This window comes from Bos taurus, chromosome 3 (genome assembly GCF_002263795.3).
Source record: "Bos taurus isolate L1 Dominette 01449 registration number 42190680 breed Hereford chromosome 3, ARS-UCD2.0, whole genome shotgun sequence".
Taxonomy (NCBI): domain Eukaryota; kingdom Metazoa; phylum Chordata; class Mammalia; order Artiodactyla; family Bovidae; genus Bos; species Bos taurus.
This window is the reverse complement of record NC_037330.1, coordinates 95,469,957-95,490,921: the sequence shown is the minus strand read 5'-3', so window position 1 is coordinate 95,490,921 and position 20,965 is coordinate 95,469,957. Positions and strand designations below refer to the sequence as shown.

Genomic DNA, 20,965 nt, shown 5'->3' with positions numbered 1-20,965 from the left:
TAGCCCTACTCACAGCAACTAGAGAAAGCAACCAGCACACAGCAACAAAGATGCAGCACAGCCAAAAATAAATAACTAAATGAAATTTTTAAAAAAGACAGTAGTGAGAGTGAGGAGAACTTAAGGTTGTAACACAGGGTGATCACTTCATTTAGACGGAGAAATAACTTGAGATACAAATCTATACTGAATCACATGAAGTTGTTAATGAATTGGTCAGCTGATCAGAACTTGGAAAACATAAAAAGAAAACTGACTCACACAAGAGTCTGAGGAAGAGGAATGGAAATGGATCATTTAGTGTGGACACAAAATGTGAAAATATGTTATTGGGTGACTGCTGTCTAGGAAACTGAAAGTAAAAGTCACTTAGTCGTGTCCGACTCTTTGCATTCCAGGCCAGAATACTGGAGTGGGTAGCCATTGCCTTCTCCCGAGGATCTTTCCAACCCAGGGATCAAACCCCTGTGTCCTGCATTGCAGGCGGATTCTTTACCAACTGAGCCACAGAGAAGCTATCCAGTTAAAAAAACAAAAAAAAAAAGGAGGGGGGACTCTCAATACAGATAAAATGGCATTGTTCTGCTGATGTCAGTGAGCTTTATTCATTTGTACCCCAGGACTATTCAATACTTTAAGGTATAATCTGGCCATGCCAATAGGAGTGGAGGTTAGGCACAACAATATCAACTTACCCTCAACAAGTCTGCATCTGGCTAGGGAATCTACAGACTGCCTAAACGGCAAACAAGAGAGACCAATATGGAACCCTCAATACAACCCCATTCACAGGAGTCTGGTAATGGATCATTTCTACCATGGAGGGGGCAGTCAGTCATCTGTTCCTATCTAAAAAGACACTTTTCTGGATACATAGTTGACTTCTCGGACAGCAATGCTTCTGCCAGCACCACCATTCATGGATTTAAGGAATGCCTCATTGATCTATGGCTTTCCATCCAACACTGGTTCTAACCAAGGAACTCATTTCATAGTAACAGAAGTTCAGCACTGGTATCACTGATGTATACCATTACCCAGAAGCAGCTAGCTATTTAACAGTGGAATGGTTGAAGATAGTTATGGCACAGATTGGGTATAGTTTGTGTGTCAGTTGCTCAGTTGTGTCTGACTCTTTGCAACCCTATGGACTGTAGCCCACAAGGCTCCTCTGTCCATGGGATTCCCCAGGCAAGAAAACAGGAGTGGGTAGCCATTTCCTTCTCCAGGGGATCTTCCCAACCCAGGGATCAAACTCAGGTCGCCTGCCCCGCAGGCGGCTTCTTTACCTCCTGAGCCGCCACGGAAGCAGTTCTCAAAGTGTAAAGGATGGTATATGCTTTACATTAAGGACCAAAACATCGTGATATGTCTCACTGCCAGGGGGAAAAAATGAGTATGAGAATTAAGTGGTGGTATTAACTTATTATGCCTAATAACTTACCAAATTTTTGCTTCCTGCAACTTTGGGATCTGGTGGTTCAGAGATCACAGGACGTAATGTTTCCACAGTACTTCCACTGTGTTAGAATTTGAGAATGCCAATTGGCCATGTTATTATACTCCTCAAGTTACTGAATCAGCCAACAAAGGAGGAGATACTAGCTGATATCTCCTGATAATCAAGGGAAAAAAATCAAGACTGTTGCTACATGCAATGGGCTATTTTCTAGGGTATACCCAAAGTTAAGCAGAGAAGGCAATGGCACCCCACTCCAGTACTCTTGCCTGGAAAATCCCATGGATGGAGGAGCCTGGTGGGCTGCAGTCCATGGGGTCGCTAAGAGTGAGACACAGCTGAGGAACTTCACTTTCACTTTTCACTTTCACGCATTGGAGAAGGAACTGACAACCCACTCCAGTGTTCTTGCCTGGAGAATCCCAGGGACAGGGGAGCCTGATGGGCTGCCGTCTATGGGGTTGCACAGAGTTGGAAACAAGTGAATCGACTTAGCAGCAGCAGCAGCATAACCAATTTTCTTCAAAAGTCCACTGAGGATACTAACTCTTCAAGAATGAATGTTTGAGATGTCCCACCAAGTAGAGAACCTTGACTATTTGAGGTACTGACTGACAGAAAACAGTGGAAGAACAAACCATGGCTGTATGGCCAGTAAACAGAAACAAGGACAGTAACAACATGTGTGTACACACACAAAATTCTGTTCTTAGAGTTTACACACTGAACCTATCAACACTATCCTAGCAGTGACAGCACCATCAATGGCACCCACTTTGTTTCAGAGTCAATCACTCATGTTAGCTTCTATTTTCTTTCAATACTTCAAAACAAACCTCTGCATACTGGCAGAAATATCAGTATCAGCTGAGCAAGATTTCTTTCTCATGTCTGGTGCTAAGTTCCTAGGGTTCTTCCTCTGAGCTCCAAAATTCTGCTAACTTCAACCTCTCCCAAAATCTTTCTTTTCCCTCCAGTACAAAGAATGACTTTGTGCCCTTCAGTGGTCAATAGGGGGTTCTTCTGGGCAACCTGTCCTAGAGCAAGCTCTCTGGAGTGGGTTCCACGGATCTGGCCCATACAGTCCCAGCTCTGCCCACTCTTCTCAGAGGACGCCACAGCTTTAAGTTTTCTCTGGCCCTAGGCTCCCTTCCTTATTCACCAGTAGAACACACCCCATCTGGGCCTAGTGGTGCATTTGTTTCCTGCAGTCGTTACATCCAGATTGTTTTAAGTACCCTTTTTGGCTCTTTCAACCTACACCACATCTGTATAACTATGCACTACATGAAAGACCCTTAGATTTGAAATTCCTAGTGTGCTGCTTTTCTCTTACCAAACCCTAACTCAAGGACAGAGTTTAATATTTCTAATCAAAGCAGGCTTTGTTGGTCACAAAGGATTTTTTTTTAAGTTATCACTTTAAAATTTTCTTATTAGCTATAATTATTCTATTTCAAGATCGACAAAACATAATGAATTTATATTAGAGTTTCTTACTAGCAATTAGAAAAAGAGAGAGAGACAGGGAAAAGAGGTCCAGTTAATGAATACTCTTATCAGTTGTGACTAATGTTCAATAGCATCCAAAGAGTGCAAAGGTATCCAAAACTGTTGACTCAAAAAATATATTTAAAAAATTTTCACCTATGAAGACTTCAATCCTATAATCTGACCTTCTCACTATTCTAGTTAACCAAAAATTTAAAAGAAAAAGAAAAAAAATATATACACACACAAACACACTGAGTGGTAAGGGAAACTCTATGGAGAAAACTATTTTAGATCTAAACTTCAACTAAAGTGTTGTTTTTATCCTTATTCAACTTTCCTCTACAAACCACACAGGTCCAGGAAAGACAGTGAACAAAGCAAAGCAAACAGAGACTCTAACCTTGTTATTTCCATTTTGAAAAGTTAACCCCTTGGTAAAACCTCTAGGTACAAGATAAATAAATACAATGTGCCTTAAAGATAAATGTCTTTAAAAAAAAAAAAGCCGGATTTTTTAAATGGACATCAGAAAGACAATAAACAGAAACTAATTAGCCCAAATGGACATTTTCTAAATTAGAAAACTTCAGTATCTACCTATTCTGAAAGTTATTTATAATAATGCTCAAGATGTGAAAACAAACCTTTCTTCTCTAGGCTTCCTCAATAAATTAATAAACAAAGACACATACAGTACATATGTGTGGATCACAACATAAAATAGTTGATAAACACCATTCAGTCAATGAGCAAAATTACACAGTATTAATTCAAAAAATTTTTAGAAAACATAACATATACTGGCCAAAAACACAAGTAATTCATTAGTGCATCTTTCTAACAATAACTATCTCCAAAAATAATTTTTTAAAGGTGCTGAACAATATCCTGAATAAATAAAATATTTTACCAAGAAGGGTTAAATATACATGTATATATTTGATGTTTATGAATAAACATCATAGATTCTGATTGCATTAGTTACAAACTTTATTCAGTTCAGTTCAGCCGCTAGTCGAGTCCAGCTCTTTCTGACCCCATGGACTGCAGCACGCCAGGCTTCCCTGTCCTTCACCAACTCCCAGAGCCTGCTCAAACTCATGTTCATTGAGTCAGTGATGCCATGCAACCATCTCATCCTCTACCATCTCCTTCTCCTGCCTTCAATCTTTCCGAGAATCAGGGTCTTTTCCAATGAGTCGGTTCTTTTCATCAGTTGGCCAAAAGATTGGAGTTTCAGCTTCAGCATCATCCTTCCAATGAATATTCGGGACTGATTTCCTTTAGGATTGACTGGTTTGATCTCCTTGCAGTCCAAGGGAATCTCAAGAGTTGTCTCCAACATCACAGTTCAAAAGCATCCATCTTTGGCACTCAGCTTTCTTTATGGTCCAACTCTCACATCCATACACAACTACTGGAAAAACCACAGCTTTGACTAGATGGCCCTTTGTTGGCAAAGTCATGTCTCTGCTTTTTAAAATGCTGTCTAGGTTGGTCATAGCTTTTCTTCCAAGGAGCAAGCGTTTTTTAATTTCATGGCTGCAGTCACCATCTGCAGTGATTTTGAAGCCAAAGAAAATAAACTCTGTCACTGTTTCCATTGTTTCCCCATCTGTTTGCCATGAAGTGATGGGACTGGATGCCATGATCTCAGTTTTCTGAATGTTGAATTTTAAGCCAGCTTTTTCACTCTCTTTCACTTTCATCAAGAGGCTCTTTAGTTCTTCTTCACTTTCTGCCATAAGGGTGGTGTCATCTGCATATCTGAGGTGATTGATATTTCTTCCAGCAATCTTGATTCCAGCTTGTGCTTCATCCAGCCCGGCATTTCACATGATGTACTCTGCATATAAGCAGGGTGACAATATACAGCCTTGATGTACTCCTTTCCCAATTTGGAACCAGTCCGTTGTTCCATGTCTGGTTCTAACTGTTGCTTGGACCAACATACAGATTTCTCAGGAGGCAGGTAGGGTGGTCTGGTATTCCCATCTCTTGAAAAATTTTCCACAGTTTATTGTGATCCACACAGTCTAAGGCTTTGGCATAGTCAATGAAGCAGAAGTATGTGTTTTTCTGAAATTCTCTTGTTTTTTTCTATGATCCATCAGATGTTGGCAATTTGATCTCTGGTTCTGCTGCCTTTTCTAAATCCAGCTAGAACACCTGGAAGTTCTTGGTTCACATATTGTTAAAGCCTCTCTTGAAGAATTTTGAGTATTACTTTGCCAGCGTGTGAGATGTGTACAATTGTGCGGTACTTTGAACACTCTTTGGCATTACCTTTCTTTGGGATTGGAATGAAAACAGACCTTTTCCAACCCTGTGGGCACTGCTGAATTTTCCAAATTTGCTGGCATATTGAGTGCAGCATTTATACAGCATCATCTTTTAGAATATGAAATAGCTCATCTGGAATTCCATCACCTCCACTAGTTTTGTTCGCAGTGATGCTAACTAAGGCCCACTTGACTTTGCACTCCAGGATGTCTGGCTCTAGGTGAGTGATCACACCATCATGGTTATCTGGGTCACTGAGATCTTTTTTGTATAGTTCTTCTGTGTATTCTTGCTACCTCTTTACATGATTTCAAAAGTAGAAATTTTCTTTTTTATAATGTACCCGTAAGTTAAGGACACTTAAGAAACTTTTTTTTTTAATGCTTAAGGTATTGTGTTAGGTAATTGATATTGTTTTATTAAATCCCATTAAAACACTTAAGAAAGAAATACTCATATAGATGAGGAAACTCAAGATTAGAGAATTTCTAGATTCACCAAATGCCACAAATGTAATAGGTGGTGAGGTCTGGATTTTTTCATTTTAAAATCATGCTTTTTCTTTTATACCACTCTGTCCTCTTGAAGTTATTAATCTAGTCATAACTTTTAAGATTTTTTTCCCTTGGGATAAGAAGGCAAAATTTAATGCATGTATATAGCATCTTTCTTCTACAGCTTTGCTTTTACAGTTATGATTTTAGTTATAAGCAAGCATATGCTGTATTAGCAATGTATTATGTAGTTAAATAAGCCTTGGAGGATGAGGCAGAAGACTTGCTTATATTCCTGACTCCATCAACATCATGCTGTATTATCTGAGTCAAATCACTCATGGCTTATTCTCTCTCCTTTAAAATGAGAGATAAAAATACCTGCGTTTACTTGCTTATAACTGAAATAATGACTGTAAAAACAAAGCTCTAGAAGAAAGATGCTATATACATGCATTAAATTCTAACTTCTTTACCCCAAGGAAAAAAATCTTAAAAGTTATGACATGACTAGATTACTGACCTTCAAGAGGCCAGATTGGTATAAAATAAAGAGCATGGTTTTTAAAATGAGAAAATCCAGACCTCACCACCTACTACACTTGTGGCCTTCAATGAACCTATAAATTCTCTAATCTTGAGTTTCCTCATCTACGAAATATGAGCATTTACTTCTTAAGGGTTTTAATGGGCATTAATAAAGAAAATCATATCAATTACATAGCAAAATACCTTAAGCATTAAAAAAAAAAAGTTTCTTTGCCTTGAACTTACGGGTACATAAAAAAAAAAATTCCACTTTTGAACAAATGTGAACATCTGATTTCAAGAAAAACTATAAAGTACAGAGATTAGGTTCTTTTCCACCAAATAATTTACATATCAAACAACAACAACTCTCTTCTTGGTAACTCTTCTCTCTGTTGAGGTATAAACTGACAAATTGAGGTAGTTGTTTTCACAGACTATCGTCAACTTATTATAAAATTCAAACACACAAAACAAAGATTCTTTTAAACTGCCTACATATACCATTCCTAGCACTGTATCTTATACTTTCAGTGTTAAATCCATGAGAAAGTACAAAGAGCCCTCTTTCATTTCCTCTGGTCAGCAGACTACAAGAAGAATTTTCAGTTCTGTCAAATCCACAGTGATTTGAAAACTAAAGAACAAAGTTAGGAAGGAAAATAGTTGAAAACTATTACTTTCTTCTATGGACCTATGATTCATTCCTTTAACAAGCAAACAAAAGAAAACCCGCTCTGATGAACATTAAACCCCAAATATTACAGTAACTTTATTAGAAATCAATTCAGTACTGAATTTCTAGCTATAAAATATATTAAAGCAAAAAGTATCTTCTGTGACAGGAAGTTGGGATGTTTCCAGGGATGAGGGAATTTCTATAGTTCACCTCTAGCAAATACTATTAATTATAAGATATATCCAATATGTACTCAGAATCTAGCAGCTGAATCCACAAGGGTTTAGCAAGCAAAAATTTTGGCACAAAATGTGACATAACATTTACTCAAGAATAAAACTGGAGCCATATTTAGCAGTCTAAAACTTTCTAAACCAAGGGGAAAAAATAATCTTGAAGGAAGCTCTTATAATCATCTGGTTTGCTTTCTAGACAAGGGTTTCAATAGAACTGAATGCTTGTGAACTTAAAAAAAAAAAAAACTGAACAAACCAACAAACAAAAATTTGGTACAGACTGTGGAAATCAGCCACATTTACTCTGGATGAAATTCTGATAGTCTTCCAAAAAAAAGAGAGAGTGGGGAATAGGTCTGTTTATCACTGCTTTGACCTAAAAACTATTAATCACAAAGGGTGGTACAGGTATCAAACAGAATTTTTCTTCCTTTCTAAATATATTCAGTTTCCTATAAAGTACAGCACATTTTGCAGTTCATGGTGAATTTTTTGATGTTTTTGCAACAGCACTTTCCTTCCTCTCCAAAACAACCTCATTCCTAGTCTGCTGTTTCTGTTTGCCTCATCTGCACTTAGCAGATCATGCTTCAGTGACTTAGAAATCCCAGCCACCAAAATTCAAGCCAAAGTTTGAACTGCAAGGAGAGAGGAGGGGTAGAGGGAATCAAGTAATTAAACTATACTTGGAAGGGAGAATGGTTTGCCTCCTATGACTTTATAATGTGCTCTCTTAATCCATAAGCAGTCTCCCATTTTAAGAAAAGAAAGTTATGAATTTATTTTTAATTTAAGGAATTATTTTGTAACTACTATAGCTCTCTTGGCATCATCTTCCAATTTTACCTTTTGGCAATGACACAAAACCACAAAGACTATTCCACATGTTTTACAGTGGATACTTCAGGCAAAATAGTTCAAAGCTCTGGGAAGTTTCATTAAGGACTTGCTCAAATTGTTGCAAATTAACAAAAATTTAATTTAGAAACCAAAGAGAAGGAAAAAAAAAAGAATTAGTAAGGTTGGAGATAAAGCCTGTATAGTTAAATGATAACCATGCTCTGGAGTTACTGAGCCATGTCTGATTTTCTCACTACTAATAGCTTGAAAGATTCAATTCCTTCCATCTTATGAATTAGAAGATGATCTTGAAAAGTTTTCCTAAAAATAAAATAAAATCATCTTTAAAAATGGTATCACTCAGTCTGAAATAACATTACACAGTTAAACACTAGAGACTTTTAGAAATTAATGTAACTAATCAAATGTCTGGAAAGAAGAACAACTGTATCAATAACTTTATACACCAAAGATCAAATGCTCTATGAAAAAGTGAAAAAAAAAATTAACCACTATCTCTTTTTTGCTTTAAATTCTCATCATCTTATAACATACCTTTGCAGAATGCCATTTTCCTGGGGTATTACACCATTAATAGCTGCCTGTAAACAAAAAACAGAGAAGACATTTAAGGAAACAGAAAAATGCTCAGGGGTGGAGTGTAGTGGGATGGAAAACACTATAAAAGAAAATAAGTATACTTCGAAAATTTAAACAAAATACTAGGTGTTTCCTCAGTGATAAAAAAATTTTTCTATTAAATATTTTTTATACATCTCCATAATAAAACTGTATTTTAGAGGATTTTTAAAAATGCATTTGGCATATAATACTTTCAAATCTTGAGTCATAAAAGCTGAATTCCACAGTCCTCATTCAAGCAAAACACCCACAAGATGAAGGATGTTTAAGGATGTTAGACCAAGTAAAATTTAAGTACCTTAAAAGTTATCTCTTAATATTATTTCCTTCCTCAGATTGAGAGGAGAAAGATATAGAATCACAAATGAAAAATGCCAATAAGAATTTTTAAATTAGCTCAGGAATTAAATTCATTGTGTTATGTTACAGTCATTATTCCTAACGAAAAGAACAATCAGAAGGAAAAAATGTAGGGGCATAAGGTGTCTGATAAACACACCACAATTATATCAGGTTACAAAAGGAGCAGGAGCATCACCAGGGAAGTCTCCTTACATAAAACATTTCTGAAATTGGTCTCTAAGCTAACAAGTCACCAGTTACTTAAGAGCACAAATGTGACATGATATGGACATTTTTAAATACTACTAAGCAAACAGGTTGTTACATCCTAGATTGTGGGCAGATCATTACAGGGTAATAGAGAAGATTCTCTGAAGGAAAAAAAAAAAATGATTCTTCCAACTCTGCTTTTGCATCATAACGACTTCTTCCCTCCCCTTTCCCACACGTCCACATCAAAATGCAGATAAACACTCTGATGTTTAATCAGCTGTGTGGAGATCAATTGCAAAAAGGAGTTTGTATATTTTGTGAAACATTAGTTTAAATACTTGCCAGAGGTAGGTCAAGTTTACAAAATTATACGGTTGAATAGGAACAATGTAGAGTATAAGACACTTGCTATGAATTTTCAAAGTTTTAATGCTCCACAGGCAAAAGTCAAAGAAATCCACAGATTAATATAGATAGTGGATACCATAGAACCCTGACAACTCTGGAGGCTCATAAATCCTTTGAGTCAAGCAAACCCTAAAATCAGTTTTGAAAGCCACAAATTCAATAGAAGCATCTCTTCCTGGTGCCAGGTCAATTATCCCTTTTCTGTTGACAGCAATGGTTCCATATACAAATATCTTCTTTGTTAAAAAACAGAAAGTGGCAAGGGAATGTTCTGTGATGTTGGAAAAGAAACAAAATACCAGAGTCTGGAAAGATTTTGTTCAAATTTTCACTAGAGAATGCCAAGGTATAATGGAAAGAACACTAAGGATTTATAAAGTCCAAAGTTTGAATCTAGATTCCCCCACTTATTGCTTTGATGACCTTAGTATATATTCTCCATTCACTGAACTTCCTTGAGCCACAGTTTCCTCATCTATATGAGTAAATACTATATCTTCAGTCAAAGTGGACTTGCCTTTTTGTTTCTTAAACGCCTTTTAAGATACTATATCTGCTTGGAATGCCCTTTTTCCTATTGCCTGTCTGACTGAAACTTAATCATCCTGGCTTCTAGCATGGAAAAAAATCCATTCAACAATTAATCTTACCATGAGAAGTTCTGGTAATATCCAAAAGGAGACAAAAAGTAATTTTAAAATTACTTTTTTTTAATTAAAAATCAGAGCTAGATTAAGTAAAACATCTATTTAAAGGCAGATAAAAAGCAGCTTTGGAAATATTTTAATTCCCTCCCTCTCTTTCTTCTTTGGTGAAGAGAAGTGAGACAAACAGAATCTTGGGGAATTCATACATGTAGGAAAAAGAGAAGAGAAAGATAAAACCAAAAACAAAACAATAAAAATGGAAGGGTTAGAAAAGAGGGGAAAGAGTAGGTATATGTCATATAGAGGACAACAAAGATAAAATAAAGAGGGATTAGACAAAATAAAAAAATATGAAATCAGTCCAGTATCAGTCCAGTTCAGTTCAGTCACTCAGTCATGTCCAACTCTTTGCGACCCCATGAACTGCAGCACACCAGGCCTCCCTGTCCCATCACCAACTCCTGGAGTTCACTCAAACTCATGTCCATCGAGTCGGTGATACCATCCAGCCATCTCATCCTCTGTCGTCCCCTTCTCCTCCTGCCCCCAATCCCTCCCAGCATCAGAGCCCAGCATCAGTGTCTTTTCCAATGGGTCAACTCTTTGCATGAGGTGGCCAAAGTACTGGAGTTTCAGCTTTAGCATCAGTCCTTCCAAAGAACACCCAGGACTGATCTCCTTTAGAATGGACTGGTTGGATCTCCTTGCAGTCCAATGGACTCTCAAGAGTCTTCTCCAACACCACAGTTCAAAAGCATCAATTCTTCGCTGCTCAGCTTTCTTCACAGTCCAACTTTCACATCCATACATGACCACTGGAAAAACCATAGCCTTGACTAGACAGACCCTTGTTGGCAAAGTAATGTCTCTGCTTTTGAATATGCTATCTAGGTTGGTCATAACTTTCCTTCCAAGGAGTAATGAGGCCTAATAAGAGACTGTTAGACATATTTGAAAACAGTTTTGGTAAAAACTGTATTATAAAAGACTAAGAAATATATAGGAAATAAGAAAGTATAACTGATCTTGAAACGACACAAAAAGTAAAAATATAGGACCTGCAAGAAGAATGGCTACAATAAATTTTTGTCTGTGTTAAAAAAAAAAAAAAAAAGAATAGTGATTTATTGAGTTCAAAGAGAATTCATTAGAAAAGGAAACAGTAAAGAATAAAGAAATAAAGAGTAAAATTAAAAGTTCAGTTCAACAAACTTAACAAACGCCTATTCATTGCCAGGCACTATGCTAGACTATGGGGATACCTGGGATCTATCTAGGGCTCAGGAGAGCACAGATAGAGAGGATACCTTTAGGAAAGAGACTAGATTTAGAAAAACCTACATTAGAGACTGGGCTTCCTTAGTGATCTTCATCAGACTGAAATCTATTTCAAAAACAGCACCTTGCCTTGATCTAGGTTATAGTAGTTTGAAAATCCATTTTGGTATAACTATCATTGCTTTTATGCCATTATGTCAATGACATTTTTAATCCACTAATTTACCACAATTAGAATCCAGCTTCTAAGTTCTCTTTAGCAAAACTTGACAACATTTGAAACGTCATTTCTCAGAGTCCACTGGAAGATAGGTGAGGTTATGTTTTAAGTATAATGGAAGTCAAGGTCACAGGTGGCTGTAAGAAAGCAATGGCACCCCACTCCTGTACTTTTGCCTGGAAAATTCCATGGACAGAGGAGCCTGGTAGGCTGCAGTCCATGGGGTCTCGAAGAATTGGACACGACTGAGCGACTTCACTTTCACTTTTCACTTTCATGCACTGGAGAAGGAAATGGCTACCCACTCCAGTGTTCTTGCCTGGAGAATCCCAGGGACAGGGGAGCCTAGTGGGCTGCCATCTATGGGGTCGCAGAGTCGGATTCGACTGAAGCAACTTAGCAGCAGCAGCAGCAGCAAGAAATATTCTTATCTTCAGCCTTAACAGATGGAGAAAATGATGACACTCATGGTGGGCTATTTAGACCTTTTTGGGGATGGGAAATGGCAAAAATTCCTGTAGACAGTCTTACATTGTAAGATATGAAAGAAAAAGAAGCCATTGGTAAACTGGTGGATTATAAAACTATGGCATCCAATAAATAAATAAATAAATTTACAGGATCTAATACAAATCATCCCCTACACATATAGTAAATCTTGGCTTTGGGTTTCTTTATATTTAAGAAAATGCTAATAAGATTTCTTCAGAAGGGAGGGAGATGATATTATCCAAAAATTTCAGTGTCAACTTCTGAGTAAAAGAGATGCAGTAATAATAAAGGTAGCTAACATTATATATTAACAGTACTTACTAGGTGTTATGCATTCTCTAGGTGCTTTACTTGTGTGTGTGTGTGTGTGTGTGTGTGTGTGCGTGTGCGCGCGCGCGCGCGAGCGTGCTCAGTCATGTCTAACTCTTTACAACCCCATGGACTATAGCCTACCAGGCTCATCTGTCCACAGAATTTTCCAGGCAAGTATACTAGAGTAGGTTACCATTTCCTACTCCATGGACTGTTACCTACCAGGCTCCTCTTGCTTGGAATTTTCCAAGCAAGAATACTAGAATGGGTTGCCATGTCCTACTCCAGAGGATCCTCCTGAGCCAGGGATAGAACTCTCATTTCTTGTATCTCCTGCATTGGTAGGCTCAAACTAAATCAGTCAACTTTCATATTACTCCCTCATTTTACAAATGAGGATACCAAGAAAACAGTAGAAAATGATAGGCAAAAGATGAAAGAAAAAAATGATGAATATAAAAGTTTTAAATGTTTGCTCTTTGAAAGACACCATTAAGAAAATGAAAAGGTAAACCACAGACTGGGAAAAGTATTTGCTACATATATATGTCTGAGAAGGGATTTACCTTCAGGATATTAAAAAAATTCTTACGACTCAAAAATGACAAATAATAAGATCTGAACAGAAAAGTCTCAAAAAAAGATGTATGTACAGCCAATAAGCATATAAAAAGCTGTTCAAATTAAACAGTCATCAGAGAAAGGCAAATTAAAACCATGGTAAATGACCACCACAAACCTATTAAAATGGCTAAAATTAAATCAGATGATACAAGTTTGGACAAAAATGTTGAACAATAGGAAGTCTCATATAGTGTATAATCACTTTCAAAATTGCTTTGTATATAAAGGTAATAAACATATAAGCTAGCAATATTACTCTTAAGTATTTACCTAAAAGAAATAAAAACATATTCCCCAAACAAAAACTTGCATACTATAATATTCATAGCAGCTTTAACCACAATTCCCAATAACTGGAAGTAGCCCAAATGCCCATCATTCAGGCAAATGTTGTTTGGGGTATAACACATTGTCTGGATACAATGGAATACTACCCAGCAATTAAAAAAAAAAAAAAAAAAGAACATCCTACAGATACTTTCAACTATATGGGTACATCTCAAACACATGATGCTAAATGAAATCAGACACACACGAGAAAATACTACATGATTTCGTGTATATGAAATTCTAGGAAAAACTAACTTAATCTCTAGTAAAAGAAGGCAGATCATGGGTTGCTTAGGGTGGATGGGGAATGACACAGCATTAACAATAGAGCAATTAAGGGATAATGACTCTAGTGGTGGTAGTAATATAGATTCATACAAAACTCATCGAATTGTACATTTAAAATGAGTCCATTTTACCATCAATAAACTTAATTTTTGAAAAAGAACAACTAAGAAATCTGCTTCAAACACACTAAAATGGGTGAAATTAAAAAGACTAACACCACCAAATGGTGGTGAGGATTTGAAGCATAAGAACTAACACACTGCTGATGGCACAACTACTTTGGAAACAGTTTGACAGTTTCATATATAAAGTTAAACAAACACTTAACATACAATACCACTTAGGAATTCATCCAAGAAAAATAAAAATATGTCCAATAAATACTAGCATACAAATATCCATAGCCACTTCATTCCTAATACCAAACACTAGATACAAGCAAAAATGTCCTTTAACCAATGAATAAGCAAGACTGTGGCATGTTCACACAAAGGACTGTTATTCAATAATAAAAATGAACTTCTGATACTTGCAACAATACTGATGAATCTCATAAATATCATGTCAAGTAAACAATGCCAGACACAAAGACTGCATAGTATAGGATTCCTTTTACATGAAGTTTTAGAACAGACAAAACTTGCAAAATGTAGTAATACAAATCAGATCAGTGACTGCCTGAAGCAGGGTTAGGAGTTACTGAGGGGAAAAGAAAAGATTTTCTAATGACAGAAATCTTGAAGGGATGGGGACTGCACACACAATGTATACATAAACAATGTAAACATCATCAAAACTCATAACTGTGTACAATTAAATTTTGCATATGCATATAAATTAGTCATTTTCAAAGCTGATTTAACAAAAGAACATTAAAACTCTAATTCAGTCTCATAGAACACTAGAAAATTGTCATCTCAGATGTATATATCATCCCATTAGCTATTATTGTGCCCCACCTGTGGTCTGTACCCACCCATCATCACCTCCCTCTTTACTTTTAATTAAGATCATCTGTCTCCTTTAGAGAACTACGCACACCTCATCCCATGTGATACTGAAAATGAGTTAACGATGCTGACCCAATTTAGACCAATCAGGCTCTCCTGGGAGTGTGGATTTGAACGAGTAACTAACTGGTTGAAGCTGTGTCCTGACAATAGTGCTCAGAGGCACTTTTCACAATAAGCTTCTGACAAAGCAATTCTGTTCACTAATTGTCCTAAGACTTGGTTGTTCAAGCTTTCTTTCAAATATGTAAGCAACCTTCCAATAAACCCTGCTTCTTATTCTCCTTAATTCTACTTTGCAATCAAAGACTGATAAACCAATATTCAATGAGGTTCCATGACAAACTCAATACACATTAAGTTATAGATCACCATTTTTCCAGTCTTCAACAACTGTCAGTATTATTAGCTTAATTCTTATAGCAGCCTTCTCAGCTGGTCAATCTCCAAATTAACTATTGATTACAAATCAGTGAAACTAAATACATTTCAAATACAAGAATCTATAAACAAGTAGAAAACCTGTTAAATTTTAAAATTTATGAAAACAGAAATGACATATACATTTTCATTATATAATCACACACACATACACACGCACACAATCTCCAGATAGACTAGTATAGGCGACTCTGTATATTCTAAATGTTTGGAAAGCCTGTGAACTAGGGTAATAATTATGATCATAATATTAGCATTGTTTCCATCTCTTGAAAATACTTAAAGTATAAAAAATGCTTTCTAAAATAGTGTGCTTTTGTTAAACTTGAAATTATTACTCTATGGTATGTCATATTTCAGGTATTTTCAAAATATCTTAATAATAGGTGCCAGACCCACAAAGTACTCATATTTGAGCATTCACAACTCTGATATTGCCATCAAGTGAATTCTTCCAACAAAATCCAGGCTTTCTCTTCCCCATTATCAAGGCAGTGTTTTAGACACTGGAGGGAATACAAGGATGACAGACACAGTCCTCCCAAGTTGACCAGTTAAAGAAACAATTAATGGCAGTCCAACCTGAGAGACAGTATGGAATTTAGAAAGGAAGGAATGCCTATTGTTGATTAATAGAGCTCAAGACCCAGATCTGAATCATTTTCTCCGAGAAAAATTTAACTGACTCACAGTAGTGAGTCAATGATTTTTCTCAATGATTTTTCCATTGTGTTGTACTTACATAGCAATCATTCATCTTATTTACACATTTGAATATTTCATTCTTTCACTCCACCATTAACCCATTCAACAAATATTTAATTATTAACTTGGAACTATTCTAAATACTAAGGAAATGACTGTTGTGAATAAGACACAATCATTCTCCTCTCATGGTCTGCTGTAAGTTGAGCCAATGAAAAATTCTGAAGAGATCATCATTCTATAACTCTGTATTCCATAGCTCTGAATTGTGGAATTTTCACCTCTGACCTTGTATGGGGGGAAAACATGCTCATTCCCCTGCGTGTCTCCTCTACTCTCAAGCGTCTACCACAACTCTTCTTCATTTCTGACGGCATTTGTGTAGGTTTTCTATACATCAAGCAATTCTGTAACACGAGGAAAGTATCCACATAACTTAAGTCTGACACTATCTTCCGGAAGATAGATCCCACAAGTTAAGAGTTCAGTCCCACAAGACAGTTTCTACTTCAGATGCTAATCACAATTGCAAGTTGTCATCTGTGCTTCTCATCAAACGTCTATAAAGCAGAGGTTTCCATGATCCTCTCCTCGATTCAATTAATTTGCTTAAGTGGCTCACAGAAATCAAGGAAAGGTTTTACTTACTAGTTCACTAGATTATTATAAAAGGATATAACTCAAGAACAGCCAAATGGAAGATATGCATAGCGTGAGGTATGTGGTACAGGACATGGAGATTCCATGCTGTCTCCGGGCATGCTACCCTCCTATGCATTCACCCAAAAGCTCCCCCAATCTGTACTATTGAGATTTTTATGAACACCTCAACATGTAGGTATAATTAATCATTAATTAACTCAATCCCCAGTCCCTCTCCCCTTCCTAGAGGATACGGCTTGGTCTTTCTAGTGACCAGACACTTTCTGAAGCCTATTCACAAACCCATGAGTTTCATTAAAACAAAAGACACTCGTATGACCCAGGAAGTTCCAAGCTTAGCTTTATGTTAAGAACCAGAGTCAAAGATAAAATATTAGAATAACAACAACAAAAATGCTACTCTTATCACCTGGGAAGTTACAAGGGTTTCAGAAGCTCTGTGCCTGGAACCAGGATAGACCAATACCAACATCTATTATTTCACAAACCTCATTAGAATTATGTTAATCAAGTGATCTATTTTGGGATGAAAACTTCCCCAGCTACCAATGTGACAGACCAAAGAAATAATAGATTTAAGTGTCCACACTAAAAACAGCTATAAGATTATGGTTGAAAGCCAATAAGGTCTCCAAAAGATGCTTAATACCATTTCCTCCTCTTTCTGAGCAGAAAGGAAAATCATTTTAATAAATAATTATTTATTTTTTCATATCTGTAACAGCTATTTCCAACCATCTACTATATTTAAGGAGAAGGAAATGGCAACCTACTCCATTACTCTTGCCTGGAAAATCCCATGGACAGAGGAGCCCGGTAGGCTACAGTCCATGGGTGTGCAAATAGTTGGACACATCTGAGCGACTTCACTTCACTCACTTCATACTTTATCACTGGAGAAGGAAATGGCAACCCACTCCAGTATTCTTGCCTGGAGAATCCCATGGACAGAGGAGCCTGGCAGGCCATGGTCCATGGGGTTGCAGAGAGTCTTGACACGACTGATGTGACTAAGCACGCACTATATTTAAATTCTTCCAAATATCAATAACCTCAGTTATGCAGATGATACCACCCTTATGGCAGAAACTGAAGAGGAACTAAAAAGCCTCTTGATGAAGGTGAAAGTGGAGAGTGAAAAAGTTGGCTTAAAGCTCAACATTCAGAAAACAAAGATCATGGCATCTGGTCCCATCACTTCATGGGAAATAGATGGGGAAACAGTGGAAACAGTGTCAGACTTTATTTTTTTGGGCTCCAAAATCACTGCAGATGGTGACTGCAGCCATAAAATTAAAAGACGCTTACTCCTTGGAAGGAAAGTTATGACCAACCTAGACAGCATATTCAAAAGCAGAGACATTACTTTGCCAACAAAGGTCCATCTAGTCAAGGCTATGGTTTTTCCAATGGTCATGTACTGATGTGAGAGTTGGACTGTGAAGAAAGCTGAGCGCTGAAGAATTGATGCTTTTGAACTGTGGTGTTGGAGAAGACTCTTGAGAGTCCCTTGGACTGCAAGGAGATCCAACCAGTCCATTCTGAAGGAGATTAGCCCTGGGATTTCTTTGGAAGGAATGATGCTAAAGCTGAAACTCCAGTACTTTGGCCACCTCATGCAAAGAGTTGACTCATTGGAAAAGACTCTGATGCTGGGAGGGATTGGGGGCAGGAGGAGAAGGGGACGACAGAGGATGAGATGGCTGGATGGTATCACCGACCCGACGGACGTGAGTCTGAGTGAACTCCAGGAGTTGGTGATGGACAGGGAGGCCTGGCATGCTGCGATTCATGGGGTCGCAAAGACTCGGACACGACTGAGCGACTGAACTGAACTGAACCGAACTGAAATGTACCTTCAAATTCCTATTTTCCAAATATGTTAATCATTATGATATTCTTCTCTAAATTTTTCTAAAGGACTCCACTGTATGACTGCAAAGCTGATGACTCTTATCTACATTTATTATGGACTTCAATGGAGAAATACGTAAGATATTCTAAAGGCAAAAGAGTGGGAATAATCTGAATGTTAGGAAGAAAGGAAGATTATTTGAAGCAAGTATTAAAACAAGGCTTTTGCAGGGAAAAGGAAGTTGAATGAAAGCATTCAGGGACAGATTTTCTTTCTTTTAAGTGGATCTACTTAATTTACCCAGGAAGGTAAAAGTAATTTTGCGTGGCATCAGGAACAGTTTACATTAGGAGGCAGTGAGAGGCCAGCTGGAAAAGTAAGCAAGAGTTAGATTATGAGATGTGGGATAAAGGCATTAAAAGTTTTGTTTAACCTGAAGATAAGGGGGAGGCAACTGCTGCAACTTAAAGCTGCCCTTTAGGAAAATCATTTTAGTAGCACTGTGAGATACGAACTGAAAAGGAAAAAACGGCTGAAAATGAAATCTGGGCTTCTGACTTGAATGAGGAGACTGCTCCTGCTCCAGTTCTCTCAATCACTAAAAATTACAAGCAATTCTAATGATTCCACTGTTCAAGTCAAAAATCATACAATCATCCTCGATTCCTTTCTTTCTCTCTTACTTCACATTTAATCTATGAGGAATTCTTCATTATATGTCCAAAATGTAGACTGTCACCAATGTTCTCTGCTATCACCCTGGTCTAAATCACCATCTTTCCTCTGGTGTAGTATTCCAACAGCCTCTGAACATCCTTGCTCCACACACTTACTGCCTATTCACACAACAGCCAGCATGATGCTTATAAATGTCAAACCAAATAAAATCCCTTTCCTACTCAAAACTTTTATGCCTTCGCATATCATCAGACTCTAAGTCAAAATCCTTATTCGGACCTTAGAAGACTCTATATATTCTGGCTCCAGCTCTCTCTCTCTGACATCACCTTCTACTAACCCTACCAAGTTGTTCTGGTTTCCTTACAATCTCTTGCACAAGCTAAGCAGCCTCCCACATTAAACTACTTAACGTATTCTTCCCCTTGTCTGGAATGCTACTCCTTTAGATAGCCACATATCTCACTCCTTCACTCCAGTCAAGTTTCTACTCAATGATCATTTAAGAGAGGCCTTCCTTAATCAACCTACTATTTCCTTGTTTGTTATCAGATAACAAGCTCCAAATGTCTTTATTTTGTTCACTAATGCACCATCATCAGGATCAATGGTACCTAGTACCTACGTAGTATGAGATAACATACACTAAATGTTCAAGTGAAAAAAATAAATGAACATGAGCAAAGGAATAGGCTAGTAAGGATAGGGAGGTTTGAGGCTTTCAGGTTTAGGCATGTTGATTTTGAACTACACATGGAACATTCATAAAGAGATATCCAACAGATCGTTAAGAATCTAAAATGTGTGAGTTTGAGATTGACATGAGTCAATCACTTAAAAAGAATCTAGGGAAAAACAGAGCTACCAAATGATCTAGCAATCACACTTCTAGTTAAATATCAAAAATAACTGAAATCAGGGTCTCAAAGAGATATTTTTATACTGACATTTACAGCAACAATAACCAAGAGACAGAAGCAACCCAAATGTCCATCAATGGTAAGAGATTTTTTTTTAAGTGTTACATACAAACAATAGAATATTATGCAGCTTTAAAAAGAAGGAAATATTGTCACAGACTACACATGGATAAATCTTAAGACATCATGCTAAGTGAAATAAACCAGTAAAAAATAACATATGCTATCTGATTGCACTTATATGAGGTACCTAGAGTAGTCAAATTCATAGAAACTGCAAGTACATAGAATGGTAGTTACCAAGAGCTGGGGAAAGAGAAGAGGGTTATAATTTAATGGGTATAGGTTTTCAGTTTTGCAAGATGAAAAAGTTCTGGAGATCTACTTCTCAATAATGTGTATATATTTAATGCTATCAAACTATATACTTAAAAGTAGTTAAGATAATATACTGTCTTTCATATCTCAATGTTGTTTTTTGTTAAGTATTTGCAAAAGTCCTAGGAGTGAAGTCACCCAAAATGAGACGTAGTGTGGACAAAGAAAATGTCTCAAAAAGGAACCTTTGGAATGCCAACATTGTAAAGTAGTATGTAGGAAAAAAACCACAGACAATATTTAACAGAAGTATCAGAGCAGGAGGAGATAACATGCGCATCTGAGCTTCAATACAAACCTCAGTTACAGTTATATAGCTATGTGTGTGTGTATATATATATATATGCATGCATCAACCAAATTGTTAATACTGAAATGCTGGCCTTAGAGAAAATGCAGGTATGATAATTTACTGCCATTAATAGAAAATGGATAAAAGGCAGATGGCATGCAACCACTAATTTTTATATATTCATTTTATATCTTTGTTTCCAAGCAAAGAAAAA

At 36.9% G+C, this 20,965-nt stretch overlaps 1 protein-coding gene across 3 annotated transcripts in view; it reads right to left on the bottom strand.

Moving 5' to 3' along the window:
• The window catches only part of FAF1 (Fas associated factor 1), a 497,629-nt gene that overhangs the window by 358,176 nt on the left and 118,488 nt on the right, over positions 1-20,965 (bottom strand). For all 3 annotated transcript variants that reach the window (NM_001046318.1, XM_059884654.1, XM_059884655.1), the window contains exon 3: positions 8,569-8,615. In NM_001046318.1, coding sequence (NP_001039783.1) covers positions 8,569-8,615 — 47 coding nt within the window. The remainder of the gene's footprint in view (positions 1-8,568; positions 8,616-20,965) is intronic.